Source organism: Macrotis lagotis, chromosome 4, assembly GCF_037893015.1.
Source record: "Macrotis lagotis isolate mMagLag1 chromosome 4, bilby.v1.9.chrom.fasta, whole genome shotgun sequence".
In the NCBI taxonomy this organism is placed as follows: Eukaryota; Metazoa; Chordata; class Mammalia; order Peramelemorphia; family Peramelidae; genus Macrotis; species Macrotis lagotis.
In genome coordinates, this window is record NC_133661.1 from 45,968,359 (window position 1) to 45,995,058 (window position 26,700).

The 26,700-nt window shown below is 41.0% G+C and overlaps 2 protein-coding genes across 8 annotated transcripts in view; one reads left to right on the top strand and one right to left on the bottom strand.

The window, feature by feature from the left end:
• The window catches only part of BBS4 (Bardet-Biedl syndrome 4), a 62,919-nt gene extending 56,279 nt beyond the window's left edge, over positions 1 to 6,640 (top strand). For 2 of the 5 annotated variants that reach the window (XM_074232662.1, XM_074232663.1), the window contains exons 12-18: positions 964 to 1,032; positions 1,497 to 1,899; positions 2,550 to 2,619; positions 3,851 to 3,992; positions 4,760 to 4,967; positions 5,419 to 5,590; positions 5,849 to 6,640. In XM_074232662.1, coding sequence (XP_074088763.1) covers positions 964 to 1,032; positions 1,497 to 1,899; positions 2,550 to 2,619; positions 3,851 to 3,992; positions 4,760 to 4,967; positions 5,419 to 5,552 — 1,026 coding nt within the window. In that variant the 3' untranslated portion in view covers positions 5,553 to 5,590; positions 5,849 to 6,640. Of the gene's footprint in view, positions 1 to 963; positions 1,033 to 1,496; positions 1,900 to 2,549; positions 2,620 to 3,850; positions 3,993 to 4,759; positions 4,968 to 5,418; positions 5,591 to 5,848 lie in introns of those variants that run through there. The other 3 variants (XM_074232664.1, XM_074232665.1, XM_074232666.1) reach the window with 3 other exon arrangements.
• Positions 4,243 to 26,700, bottom strand: part of ADPGK (ADP dependent glucokinase) — a 34,584-nt gene continuing 12,126 nt past the window's right edge. Inside the window, exons 1-5 of one of the 3 annotated variants that reach the window (XM_074232669.1) lie at positions 20,582 to 20,656; positions 19,918 to 20,038; positions 13,310 to 13,506; positions 12,673 to 12,771; positions 4,243 to 11,061 (exon numbers count right to left, since the gene is read on the bottom strand). In XM_074232669.1, the coding sequence (XP_074088770.1) occupies positions 10,510 to 11,061; positions 12,673 to 12,771; positions 13,310 to 13,506; positions 19,918 to 19,963 (894 nt within the window). In that variant the 5' untranslated portion in view covers positions 19,964 to 20,038; positions 20,582 to 20,656 and the 3' untranslated portion in view covers positions 4,243 to 10,509. Of the gene's footprint in view, positions 11,062 to 12,672; positions 12,772 to 13,309; positions 13,507 to 19,917; positions 20,039 to 20,581; positions 20,657 to 26,552; positions 26,616 to 26,700 lie in introns of those variants that run through there. The other 2 variants (XM_074232668.1, XM_074232667.1) reach the window with 2 other exon arrangements.

Sequence of the window (26,700 nt, forward strand, 5' to 3'; positions counted from 1 at the left end):
TTGCATCTACGTTAGATGTTCTGTCTGGGACCAGATCGTGTTCCTTAGCCAGCACAATGAGGATGAATGGTAGAAATGGTAGAAACATTCAGATGTTTCTTGTGAAGATGGGGTGATGGTCCCTGGGGGCCAAGCTCCTGGGGTTGGGAGCCCCTTCCGCAAAGGGCACAGGTGCTGAGGCTTTGAGGAACCCGAATTAGACCAGCAGGAGAGTCTTCCCTTTCACTTCCCCTTTCCCCCTTTCTCCGTAGGGCAGAGTTCAGCAGGGCTCTCAGAGCAGAATGGGGCTGGGGGCCTGTTTCCTGTTCAGAGACAGTACAGCTGACCCAAAGGGCTCTAGTCTAGGGGCCTTTTTTATCTTCTTCTATAGACCAGGGGACTTGGGAGAGGGGACTGAAATCTGTGCATCTGGAAGCTGATGATGGAAAGAGCTGGGTCCTTCCAAGATCCAGCACCCGGCCTGCTTCTGGCTGGGCAGTGGTTTCTTTGTCTTTCTTTTTTTTAAACCTGATATGCTTCATTTTGACGCAGCACAGATGTTCTGACAAACCTAACACAAAGGACATTCTCTGAGCATAGTGAAAGCCCACAAGAGAGTCTGAGCCCCTTTTCTTCACGGTCTTCGTGTGTATTTGGGGCTTTTCTTTTCTTCACTATAACCTCTTTTTCTTCATAGCTTACATTGATAGACCACATACCATATTCAGCTCTTCTCCAGGGAGTCCTCACAATGGTCTCACAGATCCATCCCTTCTATACACAACAGTATAGAAAAAAGCGATTAAACCCTAGGAGCCACTGGGTTAGGACCAACAGCTTGCTTCAAGTGAAATCTCCTGTTAGCCCCAAGATGCATTTGTTTGGAGAAGGTCAGGGGGTCAGATTGCTACATCCTTGGCCCTCAGCATACCCCCCCCCCACTTTTCTCTGTCTCTGATGTTCTCTTGGTTTCTTCCCCCAAAGCTTGGCATTTACCAGAAGGCATTTGAACATCTTGGAAATGCACTGACTTTTGACCCTACCAACTACAAGGTAACCAGAATTGGGCTAGAGCTCTGGATGGATGGGAGTTGGGGGGCAGCCACAAGCTCCTATCCATATGGTCAGAGGGAACATGGAATAGATGCGCCACATTCTTTGAGGGGACATGAGACCCAGTCGCCGTTATGGTGTGGTGTTTCTTCAGTCACATAATCAGCATTTACTCAGGGCCTCCTGGGAGCCAGGCCCGGCGCTCTCAGGGACTCTGGGGCAGCCTTTGTCTAGGCCCCCTGAGAGCACTCCCATGGTTTTGGTCCTGCTCCCACAAGAAGGTGCCTTGGCAAAGCTGAGGTGAGCTGGTATGCATCTGAGGAAAGCCCCACTCTGCTCTCAGAATCGGCAGCGTCTTTAATGTAAGGCTTTTGACCCTGGCTGTTTGGAGAGTTGGAGGAGGCAGAAGGGTGGACTGGAGGAAGGAGCTGCCCCCGAGTCACTCTCTTGGCTGTGGACTCTAGGCCATCCTAGCAGCGGGCAGCATGATGCAGACCCACGGCGACTTTGACGTGGCCCTCACCAAATACAGAGTCGTGGCCTACTCTGTGCCTGAAAGCCCGCCATTGTGGAACAACATTGGAATGTGCTTCTTTGGCAAGAAGAAGTATGTCGCGGTGAGTGTCCCCTTTTCCCTTTTCTTCTGGGGCCTCAAGGAGCTGCTCGCCCTCACATCATTGTTCTCGTCCCTGCAGGCCATCAGCTGCTTGAAAAGGGCCAATTATTTGGCACCGTTTGACTGGAAGATCCTGTACAACCTGGGGCTTGTCCACCTGACCATGCAGCAGTACGCATCGGCCTTCCACTTCCTCAGTGCCGCCATCAACTTCCAGCCCAAGATGGGGGAACTCTACATGCTCTTGGCAAGTAAGTGGCACACCCCACCCTGAGGTGGAGTCCGAGGAGCCCCGAGTGAGAAGAGTGGTCACTTGGAGGGGGCCAGCCCCTCGTCCGGATGCCACAGTGGCCTTTTAGAGTCAAGAGGCTGGCATAAGGCCATCCCTCATGCAGCGGCCACATTAAGTTTCAGTCTTTGGAGGCATTAGGTCCTCATCCCAGAGTCACAGGCCCTGGGTTCAAGGAGCCACCTTAGAAGGACTTAAAAGGCCAGACCTGAGAGTGAGGGTGTCCTGGGAGAGGTTTCAGCCAGTGTGAGGAGAAACTTGTTGCAAATGAGAGTCATTCTGAGGGTGCTGGGCTGGTGATGAGATCCCCATCAACGGGGTTGGGAGAGAAGTTGACCTTGAGTCTCCTCCAACTCTGAGAGCTTCCGTGATTCTAAACCCCATGAGCCCCAGAGCGGCTCAAGTCATGCCTCCAGACATCAAGGGGATAAGAAGACTTGGGGGAAGAGTAAATCCAAGGACTGGAGTTCAGGTTCTGCCTCCAGAGCCCCCATGGCGTCTGACCTGAGTTCTTGGTTTCTGACAGAGTGCCACCAGTGAAGCTTGTGCAGACCCAGTTTCCCCAGGGTTCCCTGGGTGGTTGCAGCCGCTTCTTTCTTTTCTTTGCTACAGTTGCTTTGACCAATCTGGAAGATACAGAGAATGCCGATCGAGCCTATGCAGAAGCAGTTGCCCTTGATGAGTGAGTTGGGGAATTCTGGGACTGCCACCTGCCTGCCCCCCCTTCAGTCTGTGGTGAGGACAGTCCACTCCCTGGGCCTGGTCTGGAACACTACCAGGCCTGCCTCTTGCACCCCCTCCCCCTCTCCTCCTTGCCCATCCCTCAGAAGAGCAGAAATAGGAGTTGTATTGTTTAAGGAGGCTTGGTTTCTCTTTGCTCCTACAAAATGAAACATTGACACCAACAAAACTAAAAAAGATATATATTTAATAAAGTGCTTATAAAACAGGTAAAATAAATCAGTTTTACAGCAGAAGTAACCAGTAAGTCCCAATATAATAAAAAAGAAAAGAAAAGCCTACATAAACATAGGTATTTAGAGAAAACATCATCAAATCTGGGGAGCTTCAACATCTGAATCAACAGTGGCTAGGGATTCCCAGGGTTCAGCCTTGAGTCCCACTTGGGAAGGTCCCAGGCAGAGCGTCTTCTCCATGGGTGAAACTCCAATTAAACAAAGGTCTAATTAGATTTCATATAGCTTGAGAACAAAGAAGGCTTCTTGCCAATTGTTTGTGGAATAAAACCGAATTTTCCAGGTTGTCTGAGGAGGGAGCAATCCCTCCCCAAATTATGGTGTTTACATTCAGGAGTGGCTAGTTCTTGAAGAGATAGGCAATGTTAATCAAGCACAGCCTTGAGCATCTGGTCGGGACCAGTCAAGGATGTTCAGTGGTTCTTTTAAATACTCAATCTGTTTGAAATATGTGCAGGAGATCAGTCCTGCTCATCTCCCCTCCCTGTACATCAGGGCTGAATTGAGGGTCAGCGATTCTCTGTAGCTAAACTATAAGGCCTTAACCATGGAAAATCTTATATCCTATGTATTAACCCTACATATATTCACCACCTGCCCTTGGCCCTGCACAAGTTCACGACAGTACTCCTTCCTGGGGTGTGTTTCCTATGACATCCTCAGCCAGATGGTGGTCAGAAGACCTGGTAATGGGGGCAAAGGAATGCAGGGCGGCCCAGCTCTGTCTGAGTGCTTAGGGGGCAGAGGGGCTTGTGAGAAGTCCTTCCTTCCTGGTTTGCATCCAGAGGTGGTGGAGAAGGTTTCTGTTGTGGCCAGGACTGGGGCAGGGGTGCCACTGTGGCCACAGAGGTGTGAATAGTTCTTGTGCAACACTAAGAGCTAAAGTCGCCTTCTGTAGCATAGGCACAGGGACCCAATTTGTGTTTGCCAACCCAGGTCAAATCCTCTGGTGAATCTGAATTATGCTGTGTTGCTGTACAATCAGGGGGAGAAGAGGAGGGCGCTGGCCCAGTACCAGGAGATGGAGAAAAAGGTCACCCTGCTCAAGGGGAGCAGTTCCTTGGACTTCGACCCTGAGGTAGGTCAGGTTATCCTGGGTTGAACAGAGAGCCCCAAGGGGCTTTGTGCGCCCAGGGAGGCCAGCTCCATGTCCTGCTGGCAAGGTCCCTGGGCACAGCGGGGCTCTAACGTTGCTGACCATCTGGAAGTCATTTAATAAACCTAACCTTCTCTGTTTGCCCAATGCCATCAGCCTTGCTATATGCCTTTCATTTCACCTAACCAAATTTCCTCTTCCCACCCCCTACCTTCCTTCCAGCCCCTGCCCCCTTCAGCCTTCCCCATCAATACTATATGGAGCCACTTCCCAACTTCCGGGGTCACTCTTTTCAAGACCCTTCTTGGGCCAGCTGACCCCGGCCCGGTTTTATGCGGCTCTGCTTGTCCATGCTTCTCTCTATCCTTTAAAAGCCAAGTCAAGTAATGTCTCCCATGGAGCCTTCCATGGCCTTTCCTTTCTCAAGTCTGTCTATGCTGCACTCTTTTATACTAGTTGAGGTAATTTGTTCTTACTAGCTTTCTCCCTGATTTCACCAAGAAATAATCTAATTTAGCCTTGCATTTTGCCACAGTGGACAAGATTTAATCTCATGAGGTTTAAGTAACAAATCCCTGCATGACATTTCCAGCCCTAAGTGCCATTATCTCCTAGTAGTCCTTCTCTTGCAAAAATTCCAGTTGAAGTTTAGAGTCCCTTTGGGGCCAAATAAGGTGAGATTGTCAGGCCTGGTCTTTCCTTAGATTAAAGGACTTTTTGAGATTTTTTTTTTTCTTTGGGTGAACAAGATGGTGGAAATGGCTCAGAAAATGGGTGCAGCTCTGCAAGTTGGAGAAGCACTGGTCTGGACTAAACCAGTTAAAGATCCCAAATCAAGGCATCGAACATCTTTGACCAGCAGATCCAGTTTACAACAGCCCCTGGGTTCCAACCAAGCCCTCGGGCAGGCCATGTCTTCAGCAGCTGGCTTTGGGAAAGGCCCACAGCTCCCTGCAGGTGAGTGGCTTTGCATGCTCCTGGGGAAGTTCACTTTTCTTGTAAACATTTTTAAACCAGAGCTCTCCAGGAAAAACCAGTCAAGCCAACAAATTGGCCCTTGATTTGTTAGGCAAATTTTCAGGCCCAGGTATAGGCCTAAGTCATTGTTGGACTACTGACCTCTTGATCTACATGGCTAGTTTGGCATTGCTTTGAGGAAATGTTTATCTGAGTTCCCTGATACAACCTAACTCCTTCCAACTGGGCCAAGGAGTTTTTCAATTGATGCATATCTAATTAAAGTCATTACTTCTAACAGTCATTGAAATAGAGAATATTGTCCTGCTGAAAAGTCTTGGGTTCTCATTTGGAATCTACCATTAGACTTCATTTTCTTTTATCAATTTGTTGAAGATTAATAGGCCCTTGACTTCGGTGAATTGAGAACTGTATTTCCTCAATTACCCAGGTACTATTGGAGGACCATCTCAGTTTTCAAAGCCTCCTTCCCTTCCCCTGGAGCCGGAGGCAGATCCTGCTGAAGCAATAAGGTCTGAGGTCCAAGAACAAGAGTCACAGAAAAGCAGGCTGGATCCAGAATAAAGATACCTCCTCGGAAAGAACGTGGAGGATTTGGAAAGGTGACTGTCTACCTCCAGTTGTTTTTTTGTAGCAAGTATTGAGTATAGCAGCCTAGTGTTCCATCTTCTTGGCTGCCCTCCTCCCTTAAACCCCAGACCAGTGAGACCCTTGAGCCAAAGGTCCTCCTCAGGCAGGTTGTGTCCATCCTGCTGAGGCCTCATAACCCTGTGGGAAGGCCCAGAACTAGCGGCTTGGTGAGGGATTGCTGAAAGCATTGGTTCTCTTATAAACTACTCTTTGGTGGTTTTTTGGTACAGATGATGGGTCCAACCACAGGAGATTGGTGTCCAGTGATGTCAACTTTTAGCTATGAGGCCTGACTCCTTTGTATCCTGATGGGAGTCGGACCCCAGGGCTGAGTCACCCCCTTGATTTCTGACCATGCAAGCTGGAACAGCTGTCTCCTAGACCAGCCCACCCACCCCAGGGAATCTGGAACATGGCTCTGAGCTCAGCCCAGCTTCTTCAGCCCAAAACCCAGAGCTTAGATCATGTCGTCCCTGGCTGCTCAATCAGCAAAAGCATCTCTTGCTGAATGAAAAGGAAGAGCTGCTCAGTCTAGGTTTTCATAAGGCAATCACTGACAATTTGTATATTATTTATAGAATAAAGATTATGTATTGTCGCTCCCCTCTCTTTTTCCTTTATACAGATCATCTAATTGGAAGCTTATTTGTACAGTATTTTTAAATGAGGTTCCTGGCACTCATTCTTCCATTCCTGTTTGGGAAATTTAAAGGTTTTTTGAGCTTATAAACTGATCCTTTATACATGCTTTCTTAAAAGTCAACACCAAGCTTAACAAGTTAGGAAGGACAGGGTCCTCAGGTTATGACCTAGAGTGATGATCCCCAAAGACCTGCTAAAATGACCTACGAACTCCCCTGCTTCCATTACTGTACTAATGGAGGAGGTAGGAGGAACAATTTTCTTTTTCCCTCATGGGGAGAGGGTCACTTTAGGAGACACAGCACAAAAATCTTTTCCAAAACAGGTGAACTGTGCAGAAATGGGATAGCTGGCAAAGCAGGTAAAGCAATCCTCTGGGAATTGAGAGGACCTTAAATACTCGATCCTTCCTGTGACCTTGGGCAAGTCACTTAACCTTTGCCCTACCAACAAAACAAAAGGTTATTTTGTGCCATTCTCAGATCTAGTAACAGCTTTAAACTAGTTTAATATAGCCTTTAACTCTAATGGGGGGGACCTTAAGCTGCGGTAGTAGGTAGGTAGCCATGTGGTTATGAAGAGAATCTGACCAAAATCGAGTGTTGCACGTCTTCATGATGCTGGGTTGACCTGGGACTTCAAAGTTTACCCCAGTGAAGGGGGAGCACAGATACTTTGCTGAGGGAAATACTTTACCAAAATGGATTTTACAAGACACGGACAGCTCTACCAAAAACATTCCTTATTTGTCTCAGAATCTGTCATCTCCTTACCATCGAGTAGAAGCAACCAATGAAAGGATGGGGGCTGGAGAATTGACTTAGGGATGTTTGATATAGTTCCGCTTGTGCTCCTCAGTGGTGATCTCTGGATCGTCACATTGACATACCCTGGACTGTCAATGCTTTCTTCATATTAACTTCAGCACTTGTCCAATAGAAGACGCTTAATAAATGAAATGCCGTTGCAGTTCCTGGCCAGCAGCTTAGTGAAGAAAGTCCTGCAACCCCAACCTAGTTTGGCAAAATGTTTACAGAAATTTTCCAGAGCCTGCTCAGACAAGGCCTGCTGTAGAATGTTAAACCCCAAACTTGAAAACACAGATTCCTCCCCCAAACCACTACCAAGTGGTAGTCACGAGATTGGTTTCAGACACTGGTAGTGTCAGCGTGCGCCTGGCTTGACTCAGACTGGTAGGAAAGGGAGGCCCGGGCCATCATGGATATTGCAAAGCCAAACACAGGGTGGCCCAAGCAGCAGCGTCCAGGATACATTGGCTATTCCAAAAGGTTATCCTTGCAATGGAATAAACCCCCCCCCCCCCCATGTAACTACTTCTGAGCAACTGTAGTTAAGCATTCTCTATTTTTAAACAATTCCGGATATGTTTGAAAATTGTCAGTGAGGTAATTAGTCTGTTCTGAAAACTGGTTTCTAATTAAGGTCAGATGTTAATAAGCAGAGCATCTATCCATGGTTCTTCAGTTCTCTAGACAAGAAAGGGCTTCTTTGGGTGCCTCACCTCCTTAAGAAACTTAATTAAAAAAAAGCCACTCAAACACTGAACAAAGAAATAGAAGGCATTAAGGAGCCAAGTGCCGGGTTACTTAAAACTATAAACTACAGGCCTAGGGTTCTTTTTCAGAATACAATTATGACTTCTTCTAATATCTGAATTTTTGTCATCTGCTCTAGTCACTTGCTAACGCAAACCTGGCAAAGTGGAAAATATGGAGGGGGGGGCAGTAAAGTTTGGCTGTAAAGGCCAGATAAGTGAGACTTGGCTCCATAGCAGAGGCTCTTTTTCTGACATTTAAAAAAATGTTCTAATAACTATTTCATTGTAATTGTTTCATGTAAAATCCTATCCATTTTAGAACACGATTCTAAGAAGGGGTTGGTTCCCAGGCTTCATCAGATCACCAAGGTCCAGGACACAAAGGGGGCCAAGACTTTGTGCTTGCTGTAACGTTCCATAGGTAACAGAGAAGCCTGGTTCTCCAACCAGTTCTATTTCCATAGGCTGTGAATTCATCCTGGCAGGGCTGCCACATCCCACAAGAGCTGCTTTGATGCCTTTTCAAGTCTGTCCTTGGAACAAGGGAGCTACAAATCTTCAGGAGGCTCACGGTGATACAGGCTCTATGGAAGGTTTAAGCCTTTCCAGGGCTATTATGCCCATGGGCCGGCTACAGTCACATCCTCTAGCAATACTGACATACAATAGTGATTCTTGAAGCTTTCGGGGTAGAAAGCCTATCCATACACAGTAGCACAAATTTGAAGAAAAGCTCAAGAAAACACCAATGCAGAAAACAGATCGTTAGTTTATTTTAGATGCTCTTTTCTCTTCCCTCTCTTGGAAAAATGCAATGTCCTTTTCTCCAGGTTTGAAACTATAAATGAGTTAGTCCAACTGGTTTTTTTTTTAAACAAATGAACTCCATCTACCTAAAATAATGAAAACAAATGTCACTCGGGCAGGCTGGTTTAATCGTCCTGAGTTAGACCAAGGTCTTCAGAAGCTAGTGGGGTGATGGTGGAGGAGGGAGAGAAGGACCATAACGGTAACAGCACCATAGCCTTTCTCACTGTGCACCGCACAATTCCTCAGGGCAACATCCTCCAGCCTCACTCTTCTACACCCCCTAAATGAGACAGGAGCATGTCCTGGGCTGATGGCCCAGGCCAAATACCAGTGAGCCTCTAAGGGCCTAAGACTCCTGAAAGGAGATGCTCCCATGACAGGCTGGTAAATAATTAAATGTTAACAACCAATCAAAACATTGCTGCCAAATGCCTCCCTGCTTTATTTTTGGGCTTGCAGCAAAGGACAAGAGCAAATTTCTTTTTAGCCTGTAAGTCAGGCTAAGAGATGGGAGTGTCCAGTAGGTCCCTTGGGCCTTGCTGCTGCTCCCTTTTCGTGCTGCTCCCTCCACCTGGATACATCCCTTGACCCCCATTAGTATGAAAGGTCAGACAACATTCTGATGCATTTGTAAAGGACAATTTGACACAGGCCCAGGAAGAAAAAGTGACAGCTGCCTAGGAGTGGGGCAGTTGACCTAATTCACATTTCCAGGTAAAAGTAAATTTACATTTTATCTGCATCCCTGTTAACACAGCCACTTCCTATTGTTTCCCAAAAAAAGGATGCAAAAAGTTCTTAAGGGAACTGAAATGTAAATCATGTTTAAAAAAGATGTAAAGCACACAGAAGTTTCCTTACATTATAAAAATAAATACATAATGTAACTTATGTAAATTATGTTTCATAATCCTGGTGATGTAATACTTCGGTGCTCTTCTTGCAGCATCTGATGAGGTTAACTTGCACCTTTTGACAAATAAAGTCTGTGTCCCATGACTGAGAGAAAGAAGGTATCATGGACAGGGAGGCATAATCCAGTCACACAAAGAAGGATCAGAGAAATAAAAGGTCAAATTTTCCATAGCAATAATTAACCCTAAGCTTAGACAATGAGGTTCAGTAAAGATTGATAAACACTCTGATCTCACCAAGCAAGCCCCAATACAGAGGCAGCTCGACTGGCCTTTCAACAAGACAGAAAGGAGGGCACACTCCCTCCCACCGATGATGCCCCAATCAGCAGCACCTGGAAGCTTCCAGGGCCTAGGCTACATGGATGCCCAGTGGGCTTCCCACTGTTTGTGGGAAGGTTAAGCTTCTCCCTGGTTTTGAGCATAACAATGATTGTGAGTTTTGCTCCAGTCACTGAACAATGCAATCCAGGGAGGGGATTCAGGAGCCTTTGACTGGGCTTAATCTGAAAGAAGGCAGGACCCAAGGCTGACCAGTGTGCTTTCAGGACTAGCTGAGGAGGTGGAACCCTTCCTCCAGTGGTCAATGCTTTCAAAGGATGCTAAGGATTTGGATTAAACAAGCAACCGATGACCTTCTACAGAAAATGGGAAGTTCTTCCCTGTAATAGAATGAAAATACACACACACACACTCACACACACACACACACACACACTCACTCTCTCTCTTTTTCTCTCCAGTCTTACCAGTAAAGCGCTACATTTCTTGATTAAAATCTGAAATGTTTCTTGTGTCATTGCCAATGGCTGGAATGTGTTGATCATTATTTCTTTGGCTAGCCTTCAATTAGCTCTAGAACTTGCTGTAACATCCTAAATTCGATTTCTGAAACCATCTATTGCTCTCCTGATATTCTCAAGCTGTCTGTAATTCTTCAGAGGCACCAACCTCACCCCTGTTCACATCAATGAGGGTATACTTCTGAAAAGAACAGTCCTTCTGCTGAAATGGCATCCCCAAGGCCCACAGTTCGAATGGGATCCTTACAAACCAGGACAGGGGTGAAATGAAAAGAGATTCCCTCTCTATGCCACTGAACCACTGGTTCACTTGGATCTACAGATATTCTAGAGCCTGCCTCTGACTGCGATGTCAGAAACTCTAGGGGAGCTTTCAGGGACACACGGCTAGTATCAATACTTTCTGTTCCACAGGCCTGTGTTCCTGCTATACGGGCTCCAGCAGCCACAGAAGCAAGCTGGTTACCCCAGTGCCCATCCACCGTCACCAGAATGTGGTAGGCAAGAGTATGGAAATGGATCCGCGTGAGATCTGATGCTCTCTCTTTCCTCTGGCCATGTTCCTTCAAGATCCAGAAGAGAATGTCACTGACAACACCCACGTCAGGGACACCACTCCACGAGAGGAGAGAGGAGTGAGGCCCGGATGCTGACTGGCTGAGGAAGAGCAGCTCCTGTTCATTCAATCCAAGGGAATTCACCAGAGGGAAAACCTGCTAACAAAACAGAATAGTGTTCTTCTTGAGAGGCAAAGTTCAGTGTAAAGGATCCCTTGAGGCCCAGTCAATAACAGAATTATAGAGGAGGAGGAATTCTCTTCAAAATTCATAGCAACTCTTCTATCCACATCCCTCAGACTATGGCTTCATCTGACACTGTCTAGAGGCTCCATTCTATGGGGCCACTTCCCAAGAGCACCTTAAAAATGAGATCTTGGGGCCACTTTGGTAACTAAGTCTCTTGACCAACATTAAACTATAAAATCAGATTCCACTTTATGATGCATGATGTTCAACTCTTAAGTTCCTCAAAGGCATTTTTTTTTGCCATTTCCCCATAGCATCTACTTTTAGAAGAATGTCTTACACACAAAAAAATGCTCCACAAATGATTAGCTTCCTGTATTAATTACTGGAACTATATAAGCTCCGATGGATCTCACCAAGGCAACACAGACAACTATGGAACCAAACAAAAGTGGCAACTTTGAGGACATCAGCAAATAAAGATCTACATGAAGTCTGAGAGTTATGCAGAAATGCTAAGTAAGATCCACAATGCACAATAAGCTGGGATAAGAACTGGCTAAAATGGGAAAAGTCAACCTACTATGCACTATGGTAACCCCACACCCCTTCATCTTCCCCACTCTTACTGTCAAGGATGAGACTGATGTCATGATTCAATTTGTTCCTTCAAAATAAGTGTTTGTGTGTGTGTGTGTGTGTGTGTGTGTGAGAGAGAGAGAGAGAGAGATGGGCTTAATAAAGTGGATTTTTTGTTTTGTTTTTTTAAGGAAAAGATAGAAGTCACTAGCTACACTAGGATATTAATTTATATCAAGTTTTTAGGGATTTTGTAGCTCTTTTCTTTTTTAATGTTCATTTTAAAATTTGGAGGTCCAAATTGTCTCCCTTCTTCTAGCCCCCTCCCCACTCACTGAGAAGGCAAGCAATGATATCCATTATGCTTGTGAAGTTATATGAAAATTATTACATGCTGCAAAAAAACAAAGTGGGAAAAACGATTCAATCTACATTCTGAGTCCATCAGTTTTCTCTCTGGAGGTAGAAGACATTTCATCATAAGTAAGTCCTTTCATCATGCAATATTGCTCTCCTGGTTCTGCTTTATATCAGTTTATACTATCTTTCCATGTTTTTCTGAAATCATCTCCCTCAACATTTCTCATGTGTGATACCAAAAGACCAATAATGAAATATGCTATCCATTACAGAGAGGCAAGGGATCTGGGGAACAGGATGAGACCTCTATTTTTGTACATAACTAAGGAAGGAATTTGTTTTGCATGGCTACACATTATTTGTTATAAGAAATTTGTTTTTTTTTGCAATGGGATATAGAGAAAATAGATATGTTAATTCTAAAAAAGTGGGGAATGGGGTTGCTACACTTGTAAAATGCTTCATGTACTTTCAGATGAGGTCATCCCTTTTTAGCTTTATTTGATAATTTGCTTTGTTATACAAGACCTTTTGAATGTGGGAATGATCTGCAAAAGTTTGTAATATGAAAACAAAACCCATCAATAAATAAAACATAAAACAAAAACAATAGCAACAAAAACATACTATCCATGTGGTTACCTGAAGCATAATACTGCTCATAAGTTCTCTATCTGTCATACTGGCTAACTCCAGGTGAACTGGAATGTCAGTGGGTATATCAGAGATAGAAATCACAGCCTGCAAAGGAAAAAGATACCATTACCTAAGAAAAAAGCAGCCAAAAAAAAAAAAGATGAGGAAATCTGATATCAAAATACCTCCCTGTCATTTCTTGAAGTCTGAGATGGACAAGTAATCAGTGGTCTTGGATGTAAGAACTCAACACAGAGGGCATTAGCCCAGAGGTCCTGCTGAGTCATTAGTAGCTCAGGAAAAGAAACACTCTGCATTGTCACCCTGGGCTCAACCTGAGAGATGGAGGCCAGCTAAGTTCTCCAGAACCTCGGCTACTTCAGCCCAGAATCCTGCCAACCAGGGACTGGATGCTCTCAATGAGAGCTCGGAAGAGGATATCAGGCCTCTTCCAAGTGAGTGTACGAGATGGGACTCAGATGGTGTATGAGATGGGACTTAATGTGCTTACCATAATCTGAATAAAAGCCAAGCTGGAGAACTCCTCAGGGAGCCAGCAGGGAGTCTCCTAAGGAGAACAAGGTGCAAGGCTCTGGGAAGGCTCATATTTGTCAAAATCTGCAAAGGCTCTAAGAATATTTACCTCTAGAAGTCTCTTCTCCTGAATCTCCTTGCTCTGTCCTTCCATCATATGTAATCCAGAGAGGACCACAAGGTCTGGCTGAAACTCCTCCAAACTGGACACAAACACTTCCAGCATATTCATGGCTCCATTGGATAGATCATGTGAGAAGATGAATCGATTGGCATTGGGTGCAGTCAACTGGCCCCACTGCTCCCCTAGACAAGCCCAATCAACCAGAATGGGACAACAAGAAAAAAATAATTTAAATCTCATTTGGATATAAACTGCAGACTTCTTTTTAAAATCTCAGCCCTAGGAATAAAAATACCCCCTCCTCAAAGGAGGTACACCTCAACCAAATTCATAACTGCTTTTCTTTTAAAGTTTTCAGGTAGGAGAAAAACCAACAAAACCCAAATCAAGTCAAATAAGCTTGATTTCATTTAAATTGTGAAAATATCTCTTGAATCTTCTATCCAAGAACACATTCCAGTAGAGGACAAACCTAGAAGTACAGTCCAAGGCTGGAGGTTGGGATGGGGATGGGGGAGTATCCAGATATCACTTCTCAGGATCCTGCTGTCTTTGCTGTCACCTCCCCCCCTTGCCTTGGTAATGAGGAAAGCAAGTTCAGAGAGAGGTGACAGCAACAAACACATGTTTAAAAATATGACCACTTTTGCTTGGTTTATTTTTCTCTCTAACTTCATTTTTTGTAAGGTTGGTATAATTCTAAGACCCTCTCTTTTTCTTGGGACTACAGTAGCTAGCTCAGTGGGGATCAAACTAATTTTTTCTATTTCTCCAATTAGAAACATTTACCTGACAGTTAAGAGGGGAACCTGATTTGTCACATAAGCCAGAGCAGGGCTCTTTATTTGTACAAATGGTTTTGCCCCTCCATGCTTGCCAAAGGTTAGTCCCTTTAAGGCAAGAGTCTTAAGTCCCAACCCCAATGCCATCTACTCTGTAAATAGAGCCTTCTCTCACCACCAAATAAAAGAATTCATTTTTCTTCAAACAATCTGGCATATCATCAAATACAGCCTTGTTACATTTTTTTCTGTTACCTGTTCTAGGGACTAACAATATCCACTAAGAATTTATAGTTTTGATTAATTGGAAGGAGGATAAGATGTGTTACAACTAAAATCTGATGAGGGAAGGCTCTTCACATCAGCTATTAAATATATGGAAGGGAAGGAAACCCTTTCCTCAAAGTAGCTCCAAGGAAACATTTACTGAATACTAAAGCTCAAAGAGAAGCAGCACACATTTTGAGGTCATGCCATTGCCTCATTTTCTGCACTGTTCTATGACACTGCCTTATTTTCTGCACTGTTCCATGAATTAAGCTTAAGATATATGTGACCTCGATTTGTTCCTCACTAAACTATGTCCGACTTATTGTTATATCAACAAAACACAATCTGCTTGGGATACACTCAGACCAAGAAAGGATACTTAGTCCTAGATTTCAAAATTCAAACCAAAGGCATCTAAAGGAGTTAATAAGAGTCACCATGAAAAATGCATGAAAAGGATAGTCTTAGGGAATTGAAAGGTGAGCTTCTTTTGAATAGTCAAAAATTAATTCAAATTTCTCTCCATATCCTTCCTGACAACCTATGTATATTTATCAAAAAAATTTCATCTCTAGGACAGCAGTTATATGCTTATTGTGGGTTTCCTTCTTACTTTCCTTGTCATTTTTATTGAGTTTGCAGAAATTTTTTATTGAATTTCAGAGAATTAGAAAGCCGACCCTTCTAGAAAAGCTTCATGGTAAGATTAGCAGCTACAAAGGAGCTGGGAATTATCCAGTCCCATTCTCAACTTTTATAGGCGAGGAAGACAAGACCCAAAGAGGGTATTGTAAAATGTCTAACAACAAAGGAGCTAAAAAGCAGAGTTAGCTTTTCAACTTGGGTTCTCTGACTTTAAACCACACACTTCATCCATTATGTCATGCCAAGTGAATTTTACCTCTGAGCAGGTGCTTCTTATTATCTCTGAGGAGGACAAGGAGGACCCATCCTCTTATTTTACTAAAAATCTTTATCTTATGCATCCTTATCAAATTCACTCCTAAAAAAAAATCCCAACTGGGTTGCTAACTCTTAGAAATTCCAATATACCTCTTTCAAACTTAGATATTATAAGTCTACAAAAATATTTAACTAGTTCACTCTCACTGGCATAACAAATATTTATCACATATTAGTTTACCAGATAAGAAAAGCATGATACAGGATATACTGGAGGATCTGGTCATATGTTTAATCTATCTGTCCTCACAAAGCTTTATTCTTTTAAGGTGGTTATTTGTATTCCCTATCCCCTATCTTCAATCAGGATAGTATGACCTTAATGCTAGATTTTCTTATGTAAAGCCAAAGACTCCAATAAGAAAAAGGTGAAAGGTGACTGAATACTTGTCAGTGAAGAGCTCCTAGACAATATGGAAGAAATGATCCAAGAAGGGAATCGAAAAATAAAAGGTTCTGGAGAGGTAGTGGAGAATTAAGACCAGTCTTAAGATGATAAATGGAAAAATCTGACATTGAAAAGAAAAATGAAGCCAGGAAATGCAATATAGGGATAGCAAACCCTTTCATGAAAGGTAAATTTAGCCCGAGTAGGTAGCAGATATGAGGAAAATCAACGAGTGTCACCTCTAGCCTTGCAAGATGACAGGGAGCTGGGTGCTAACTCCTTGCTGAGGAAGATGCTTTTAGATCCCCCCCACACACACACACACAGAGTAAACCACATTCCTAGGACAGAGAAGCACACAAGAGGTGTTACAATTCGTCTGTGTTTTATGCCAGGTTCTAGAGATCTAAAGTTAAAGACAAGGAAAATTCCTGCTGTTAAGGAAGGCACCTTCTACAGAGAAGAAAACACCACCTAGCCACAGTGCATTTCAGGGGTGGGGGATAGACACAAGCCCATCCCCCAAAAGATAATGAACTAAATCCTGGCTGGGAAACCCAATATACTAAGGTGAAGGACTGCGTTGTTGTTTTTCATTTTTTTCAGCCAAAGCTGAGAACTTCCGAAGAATTAGAATAAAGGCAGTGAACAGATGACTAACTAGATAATATCAAAAGAACAGAATCTAGTTTTCTGGACCACAGTTTAAAATATCCAAAAAGGCTCTTGGCTAATGACAGAATATAACTTGAAGAGTGGCAAGAATGTGTTTGCCTAGAGATTTGCCAACTTGTTGGCTTAAAGTTAAGAAAATGCCTAATGAAACTATTCTATCATAGTACAGAGAGCACAGAAAGAAAACCCTGGTATCTCAGAGATACTGAGAAGGCTTTATTAGTCTATTTACTAATGTGCATTGTAATATTGAGTGAACTTGCTATTTTAAACAAAAGGAAATAAATGAAACCTCATTAAAGTATTTAGATTATTTGACTAATTAGAATATGGCAACATTACTTGGTCCTTGTTCAAAAGAAACATAACTACAGAAAGGGCAACAAGTAACACTCTAAGTCAAGAAAATCTATACCTTTCAAAAATCTTTAGAGGTGAAATAGGAAACATGATTGGAGAGCATTTAGGTGAATACCTAAAAGGAAAAGGAAGTTATCTCACTAGGAAGTATATATCAAACCTGGTTAGCCAGATGGGGGAAGATGACAATGAGCTGCTACATTAATAAAACTGATGTAAAGTCAAGAAGCAGTAGCAATGGGAGAGTATAACTACTTTGACACCTGTTGACAGTCTCATTCTGCTAAAAAAAAAAAAGCATTTAGTGCATTCCTGACTAACCTCCCCAAAAATATTTCTCAGAAGCCAAGAGAAGTAGGAAGAATTGAGTTTGAATTTAAAAAAAAATCACCAAATCTTGGACTTGGTAGAGATCTTAGAGGTCACCTAGTTCAACTAAATGACTTCCTTTTCCCATTTCTCTATTTCAGTCCATGGCATTGTGCCTCCCCTCCCCCAACCTACTGCCCTTTAATATATTAATTCACACAAAAGTAAAGGTTTATAATTAAGATCTTTATAATATGAAAACTGTAAAACTATGTAAAACATGGTAACATTCAATTGTTCAATGAGGGCAACAATCACAGTTCATGGAAAAAAGGCCTGGGAGTTTTAGTGGACTGTCGAGTTCAATGAGTCAATGGGGTGACCCAGTGGGTTGCCCTCCCCAAACAACTGCAACCAAATGAAGACATTGATAAAGGCATAGCACAAGCTCAAAAGTGTTGACAGTTCTATCAGACTGGGTCCCAGGTAGACCACTTTAATTTCTGGGCAAGTTAGGAAGGACACGGCCAAGCAAAGTCTGGCCAAAAAAGGTCTAGCAGAAAAAAAGCTGAAGTCCGGGACATTTGAAGATTGATTGAAAGATGACAAAGGGAAGTCCTAAGAGCCATCTCTGAAGGGATATCATGGAGGGGACAGGATTAGACTTATTCTACTTCATCAACTTCATCTCATAAGGCTAAGTAATAGGTAGAAATTAGGGGCAGCTAAGTGCTACAATGGATAGAACACTTAAAATGGGTATAATAATAGTGTCTACCTCATGTGGTTGTTGTAAGGATCAAATGAGATAACATTTGTAAATAAAGAACACATAGCAAGCACTATAGAAAAGATAGAAACTGCAGAGGCAGGTTTTGGCAAAATGTAAAAAAAAAATTTCCTTAGAGCTGTTAAAAGTAGACCAGGCTGCCTTTGGAGGCAGGTCTTCCAAATGGAGGCTGCAGCATGACTTGGGGGGGGGGGTGTCAAAGAGAATCTGTTTAGGGAAGACCTGGACTAAGAGACCATGGAGGTGCCTGGCAGTGCCCCAGGGAAGAGAAAGAGGCAATGTCTATTCCCAGGATTTAGAGAACAAACCACACCCAGTGCAGCCCAGGGCCTCCAACTCCAGCAGCTACAGTGAATGAAAGCCTTGCTGGGTTTTCTCTGGCAGCAGTGCCCAGGTATTTACCCAATGCAAGTATTGGGCTAATTAAGCTTGCCAAACATTATCCAAAGCATTTTATTTGCTTTTACATGAAAGTTTTTTGGACATTCCAACCCCAACTTTCCCAGTCTACTTCCTCCTCCATCACAAAGCAATAAATAACCATAGAAAAGACTTCTATGACTATGCATTTTATGAAAAGCTTCAAAAATAAAAGCTAAAAGCCTAAAAAAATACATCTTTGGAAAACATGGAAGTCAATAGGAAAAGAAAAAATAAGTCATGAAGACTTTCCTCCAGAAATTTAAAACTCTCATTTTGTGAGAGAATAGGGCCAGATTTTTTATTGCAAGGAAGCCAGTTGTAATGCTCTTCAGTCTACTCAAATATCATCTAAGTTTGGAATCTGGAGTTAAGCAACTTGAATTAATAACTCAAGTGGTACTAAAGAACATAAAAGAGAGATTTTTCTTTCCTTTCAAGGAAGGAAACCTTGGGAAGCAAACGACAGATTTATTCTCCCCCTCTGGTGCAGCAGAGGCTGTGAAAGAACTGATCCTGTGGCTTGGGAAAGCTGTCCTACTCCAAAAGCAGAAACAAAAGAGTTGATGGTCTCTTCATATTCTGGACTCTAATAGAATTCTACTATTAAAATCTATCCTGGAGCTGACCTCTGCAGCTCAAAAGTGTATGGTGAACACTGCATTTTGGACATTTCTCTCCATCCAACCTTTCATCTAAGAAGTTCATAGTGGTTAAGCACACTAATTTTCCTTGCCACGCCTTTACTGAACATTCAGTCAGTCGACACAACTTATTTTGTAGCTGGGGGAATTTAGGGAAGGAAAGACTAAGAGTCAGCCATCATCAAATATGAATCACAAACTCCAAATTCCGTTCCCAATTCTAAAAGACATGCCCTTCTTTAATTCTTGGTCAATTTTGGTGAGAAGGTCAAAGAAATCCTAGGTTAGAAACAGAGTTCCTTTCTTGTATATAGGCAAATACCATCATTCATCTACAACACTGCATAGCTGAGTGCAAGTTAAAATTACTTTTAAACACGCTGTTCTTCCAATTGCCTGGCTTAGAAACTATTCACTCAAACACATTGTCTGTAAATCTGAGAAGCTTTAGTGCACTCCCCTTGGTTCCTTCATACACTAAGCAAAAAGATAACTCAAGTGATGTCACGTATTTGTTTTTCATCTTTCCATAAATTTCTTCAACCACTAAAAGAACTATTAATAACTAGTAAAATAACCAAAAGGGCACCCTAAAGAATCAATAAGTCTTTGAATGAATGCCAATAAGTGATCAGATCAGGTATAAGATAGCAAAAAGTCTTTTTTTTAAAAAACCAACTTGCAGAATTGTCTCATGATATCTGGTATCTTACCAATAGGGGAAAGCATCACAAAACTAAAATAATACACAGTGCTGGTGCTATATAAACTTTGACCTTTTTTTAGGGTCCCTAGGGTTTCTGAACAAGGGCGATTTTCTAGACAGCCCAACTACCCCATTTTTCTTTGAGACAAAGGTAGAAGGCATTAATAGCAGAGCTTTTTGGTGAAGTTAGATACTATAAACCTATAAACTTCTGAAGAATTCAAGATCTATTTTATTTCTTAAAGATATCCTCTCAGAAGAGAAGCTTGATAAGCATTTTCATTACCTGCTTGATACTCCAGAATGAGATGGAACTCATCAACTTCTTGCATTGATTCTGGGGGAACAACTATATTGTCATCAAGAAGCTGATGGAGCTTGGGGCCAACTGGACCACAAAGTAGAACCTAGAGAAGCAAAATGAAGTTTATCAAGAGGCTCTCTTCCCAATAAATTTAAGCTGACTGCTGCTAAAGCAGATACAATTCAATTCTTCTATTAAAATATCACACCAGAATTTAATCTGTATTAAAGCAAGAGCTACATTGTACCCTGAATCACTTTTACGCTCTTCTTTTTCCTACACCACCCAAGATGGGTAGGTAGAACAGAGAATACTAAATCACACTACAGTCCTGAACTGTACCATGTAGACCAGCCCAAAGGCATTGATAGAAAACAGATCTGTTTGAATTTCAGACATGTAGAAAAACAGTGCCTTAGTTACATAACTAATGACTAGTTGACCTAGTTTACAGAATTCAAGTGGGTAATTTCTTTGGGTTTTTTTTTTTAAACATATATTTACTAATCTTCAAAATAAGGCAATTTTCTACATGTCAGTGCAAAAAGGGAATGGGAAGTGCTATGCATCTTTTTAAAATCTGTTCTAATCTATGCCTCCCCTTGCCTTTCTTATTGTAAACCACCTCACAACTCTGCCAATGTACCTCAGTTCTGATAAGTTGCTCCCTCTGCTACTCCAGTCCTGGGCCTCTCTCAAATAGTGTGGAATTCTTTGGTGGCTGTGCAACACAGACAAATGTCCATTAGAATAAGCAATGGCTGAACAAGGACTGTTGTGTCCAAAATGTGATGAACAAATAAGTGGCACAATAACTCCTTTTCAAACTGTTTCAAAATAAAGTTTAAAACTTGCTATTTGTCTTACTGATTCTTTCAACCATTAAGTACTATAGCATTTTCATAATACTGTATACTAAGAAATAAAAGGATTAAAATATACTTTTCTTTCCCCCTTCCTTTCATTATAACCATGTATCAATACTTAAAGTATTACTGACCCTAACTAGGCATCCCTCTGGAATCTATCCCAATTCACTGACTCAACTATAATTCCTGCAATGACTTTCTATTCCATCAATCTCTGGCAATCTGGCTTTGTTTCTACAAAAAACCGACTCTTACAGAATGGAACAGTTATTTGTCCTCAGCCTTCTGGAATTTGCAGAATCACAGTTTCAAAGTGACAAGTGATGTTAGAGGTCATTAAGTCCAACCCAAAGCTCGACAACATTTGTAAACATCAAGGCTCTGCTAGAAGACCTCCAGTAATAGGGAACCCACAATCCCAATTTCTGGATAGCTCTGATCATTAGGATTTGCTTCTCTGCAACTAATAAAGATTGTTCCTAATTCTGCTTCCTTAGATCAAGCATGATAAATTGACTCCCTCCTTCCATGAAAATCTTTCAAACACTTGAAGACAGCAGTCACATTCTTCCATATTTTTTCTTCTCCAAATCAAACTCTTTTCAATTCTGAATATGGCACGATCTCCAGGGCTCTCACAATCCTAATCTTGTTCCTCTTGATACAGGTCCTTCATTGTCCTTCCTATTATGTGGTATCTTGGACTGAAAGTGTCATTTAAAGAAAGCAAAGTCTAGCTTGGATACAATATTTCTGAATGAAACTCAAGATCATATTAATCTTTTTGATCACCATGTCATAAGAACTTGTCGCACTGAGCTTGAACTTTTTATTCATATCTCTCCATATTGTAAAACATAGTGAAATGCTTCTTAAAAAATGTCGCACTGGGTTGGGTTTTTTGGTTTTGTTTTGAGTTTTTTTGCAATTATGTAAAATGTTTCCATATTAGTCATTTTGTATAAGATGATTTAAATAATAGAAAAAATAAAAGAAAGAAAATTAAAAATAGCATGCTTCAGTCTGTATTCAAATACTGTCAGTTCTTCCTCTGGAAGTAGATGGCATGCATCATCATAATCAGTTCTTTGGGATTGCTATGGATCATTGTATTGCTGAGAATAGTTATGTCATTCACAATTCTTCATCAAAAAATATTGCTGTTATTTGTGTACAATGTTCCCCTGGTTCTATTCACTTTACTCTGCATCACTTAAGGTTTTTCTGAAACGATCCTGCTTGTCATTTCTTCTAGCATAATATTTCATTACTACAGCTTGTTAAGCCATTCTACAACTGATGGGCATCTTTTTGATTTCCAATTCTTAGCCATTCCAAAAAAAAAGTCATAAGTATCAACATTTTTTTGAAATTAAGATAATATAATTCTAAAAAGCATTCCCCTGATCTAGTTAGATTAAAAATTGGCAAAAAAAAAAAGATCAAGGTTAGCTTGGCTAACCCATTCTTAATGAAGCCACCCTAGGTCTTGGTGAACACTAGTACCCTCCCTAAATACCCAAAGTTTAAAATTACCTTCTTTTTCCAATATTTGAAAATTGGGACACTCATACTACAGCACCTGTTTCACTTTCCTCAACTTTTCAACTATAAAAAAGCAATTCTGCAAAAATACTGTCAGCTTTTTCATCAAGTACCTTGCAAATCTTGGCCTCAGTAATTTGAGCTCTTTGAACATAACTAATTGTTTTCTTATCACCTCCTCACCAAGCTACAGTTTTAACTCACTGTTGAAGCAAAAAAAATAGCAATCCCAGTCCAAAGATCATTCTTCTTGACAAGAGAAAACAGAAGCAGTGTCAATTATCTTCGTCCTATCTTCTCCAAACAATAATCCTATTAATCTACCACTTGCTCCAATATTGTTTTTTAAAAAAGAATAACAAAAATATCTCCCTCTTTTCATTGTCCTTACCATTCATTGTTTTTGGAGGGCTATGCTACTTAAAAAAAAATCCTCTTCAGTTACCTCTCGTTGAATCTATCACCTGGTATACTTTAAAAACAAAAACCTATATAAGTGAAGATTCTCCACACAAACCATTTTGTTTGTTCATTTGTTTGGACAACTCATCCTTCACTTTATTTATTTATATTTAAGGCAATGAGGTTAAGAGTGATTTGTCCAAGGTCACACAGCTAGGCAATTATTATTAAATGTCTGAGCTGAATTTGAACTCAGGTCCTCCTGATTCTAGGGCTTGTGCTCTATCCACTGCATCACCTAGCTGCCTGTCATCCTTTACTTTTTTGTACTTATATATTTAGAATTTCAAATTTCAATATTCTCTTCTTTGTAAATATACAATTTTTATAGAATTTTAGCAAAGGAGATCCTATCTACCATTTCTCTTAACTGTTTGAAATTCATCCTCAGAATTAGGGAAAGTGACAAATTATGCATGAATTTCCTCTTTTTTCTTTTATGAGCTCTTAAGATAGAACAGTCACTTCTTATTGCTAAGAATAAGATCTAAAATATCAATACCAATTTCTTCCTCTGTCTTTTAAAGAATGAAATAATTATTTTTCAGTTGCGTATAATTCTTAGTGACTTTATTTGGAGTTTTCTTAGCAAGGATACTACTGTTGTTTCTTTCCTTCTCTAGTTCCTTTTACAGATGAGGAATTGCGGCAAACAGGATTAAGTGATCTGCCCAGGGTCATACAGCTATTAAGTTTCTGAGTCTGGATTTGAACTCAAGAAGAGGAGTATTCCTGGCTCCAGATTTGGTGTTCTATCCACTGGGTCATCTAGCTGACCAAAATTATTAAGGAAAATCAAAAATTTATCAGTTGCGCTGTTTTCAGATATCTGGATAGTTGATGTATTTGAGACCTCAAATACCTTGATTCCACTTAAATATTTCCTGAGCCTCTTTTCCTTATCTATATCCTCTATCATTACCCTAACACATTTATCTTCTCCTTCATTAATCTTCAAATCCAAATGCTTTTTGTCATACTTCTCCCCATGATACCTGAGGAATCAATAACAATATTAATATGTTCTATAACATTATATATAATATATATGTCTGTATGTATGTATGCATGTATACATATATAGAGTCCTAATACTAAGTTACTATTCTAATAATTTTTTTTTAGGTTTTTTGCAAGGCAAACGGGTTAAGTGGCTTGCCCAAGGCCACACAGCTAGGTAATTATTAAGTGTCTGAGGCCGGATTTGAACCCAGGTACTCCTGACTCCAGGGCCGGTGCTTTATCCACTACGCCACCTAGCCGCCCCATCTTCTAATACTTTTAAATAAAATTTCAATTCTAAGTATTAAGTCTACAGGACTTTTATCTGATTTATATTCTCTGAATAAAGAATATCTCTACAAAAAAGGCTGGTATAGAAATACAAATACAAGAAATGAAAAATACCATTAGTACAAACATGACCAGAAAAGGAAATAGGCCAATCAAATAGCAGAAACGGGAATATAGCCCAACTCTTTAGACTGGTTTTTGTGGTGTAAAGGATTCCCTCCAATGGGAAATCTATATAGGATTTATGAATGGACACATGGATAAAAAAGCATGGATGGGCCACAAGCTGACTGATGAGGAGAGTGCTCAGTGATATCTATGAAGTTGAACTACATTCCTTGCATTTAGCTTCTGTATCTTATAAACTGGCAGATCATCCTTTGAGCTGACATTTCTCTTTTTGGATATTGTCACCTGTGAAGTACTCATCTGCTTGGCTGATTTTCTCCTTCCTGTGTTGTACTGACTCCTCTGAGTCAGGTAGCCTAACAGATACAAATAGGCCACCTTCTTCCTCACTCTCCATTTTCAGGTTAAAGTCCTCTTGATGAGTTTTGAAAGGCTCCTGGCAAATACATATTTTTCTGGCTCTCATTAGGTATCTTCAAACCATCTCGGGTCAAAGTCCATTATTTCATATTATAACTAGTGGTTCAGAAATTCAAATTCTGTTTCCCAGACACCATCTTCTTAATCACTCTTTTCTCCAATATGTTTCCTCCTCTAGAGCCTCTACCTGCCCCTCATGAATTCAGTATCTTGCCCATGACTTTGTAGTCCTCAGTGGTTTCCTAGATCCATTCTGATAGTTAAATGTGTGTGTGTGTGTGTGTGTGTGTGTGTGTGTGTGTGTACATATAAAGTCTTAATAATAGGTTGTTTTTCTATACTTTTAAATAAAATTTCAATTCTATTCTATTAGGTTTGATTAATAGGAGGCAATTTCATGCCTGGCACAAATCACATGAAGCAGAGTATTTTTACTTTTACCAATATACGATTGTCTTCAGCAGGTTACCAGGTCCCTACCTAGGGCTTGTTTCTTGTTGAAAGAACCTACGAATTCATCTCATTATTCTCTCAAGTGCTAGATGATGCTTATTGCTCAAATCAAAGTTGTCATTATTTACTTCCTACAAGAAATGCCTCTTACATAACCTGAAGCTTCTTCTTCATCAGATTACTTCACCCTTCAATGTCTTGACACAGGTTCAGGTTCCCCTTTCTCTCCTTTTACTCATCAGTCCATCTACTTTTAAAGGCATCACAGCAAGTTGAATGTAATGTTCTGAATATCTTTTGGACTTCTAAATTCCCAGGATATTGATACCAGCTCAGGTCTCTCTGAGGGTTGTTCCTTCAAAAGCAGTTTTGGCTTGACAGAGAAATTCAAAGTTGGCTCTTAAGAAGGTAACTTCAGTAACTCAATTTTTAAATTGATCCAGAATCTTCCAAGTTGCCCAAACTCAAGAGGGTCAGCTGGATAGTCTTCCTCAGGATCCTCATGAGCCTTCATCTGATAAGTTGCCAACCAAATACCAGGAATATATATGTAAAAGGGATAGTCTTGAGTGATATATTTTATTTGGCTCCATGTCTGTCCAATCTTCCTACTTCTGTAGGCTCAGTGATATTCTTGGTGATCTCTCTAATTCATCAGTTTTCTTTTTTCCCCACTACTCACTGACAGATAGTATCTCCCTAAATATCCGAGATTTCCACTTAATGAGTAAGTGGAAAAGGGGAAAACTGACTCTCTCTCTTCTAAGGCTGATGGCTCCCAAACCCACATTTTCCTAACCTTTTAACTAGATTCATTTCTTGCTTTTTATAGGACATTTCTTTTAGCTGTGCTCCCTAAAAACCAAACACAACCAAGACTAAGCATGTGACTTCTCACCCATGTCACCTAGGAGTCATCTTGATTAACTGATCTTTCTTTGTTCTTCACATTTTGTCAATCTGAACCTGCTTTCCAAACCTCCTTGATTCAAATTTTAATTATTTTACATCTAGCTTAACTTATAACTTAATAAACCTATAACAAAAAGGAGAATGGAAAAGATTCCATTCCAAGTCTTCACTTGGGATAAAGGGATATAGTCACTGTGCTCACACTAATACTAATCTTTCTCTGATAGAGTCATTTTGAATCCTGTACTAGTTTCTAAATTCCTCAAGTCAAATAGTCTTCAAGAAATTCCTCCACATGGATCTTATACTCATTTGACCCTAACCACCTCTTTCCTGTCAAACATACTTGCTTAAATGCCTCATACTGACTAGCAACTCCCAGTTCCCGAAGATTCTAGATCCTTCCATTTAGAAAGTATCTGTTTAGGAGAAAGGAAAGCTATGGGAATATTAGACCATCTGTGATACTTAATCACAAAATTATGGAAATATATGTGAAAGATATTACAATTTTCATAGGGGAATTTGACTTACCTTCAAATCTGAATTTGCTGCAAATTTCTGCCCAATTAAAGCTGCATTCCCTCCAACATAGTGCTGTAAAATAATTCAACTCTATTTGTTAAACTGATTTGTTAATTTTTACCAAAGAATAAAATATAATTAGATTAATTTTTATGAA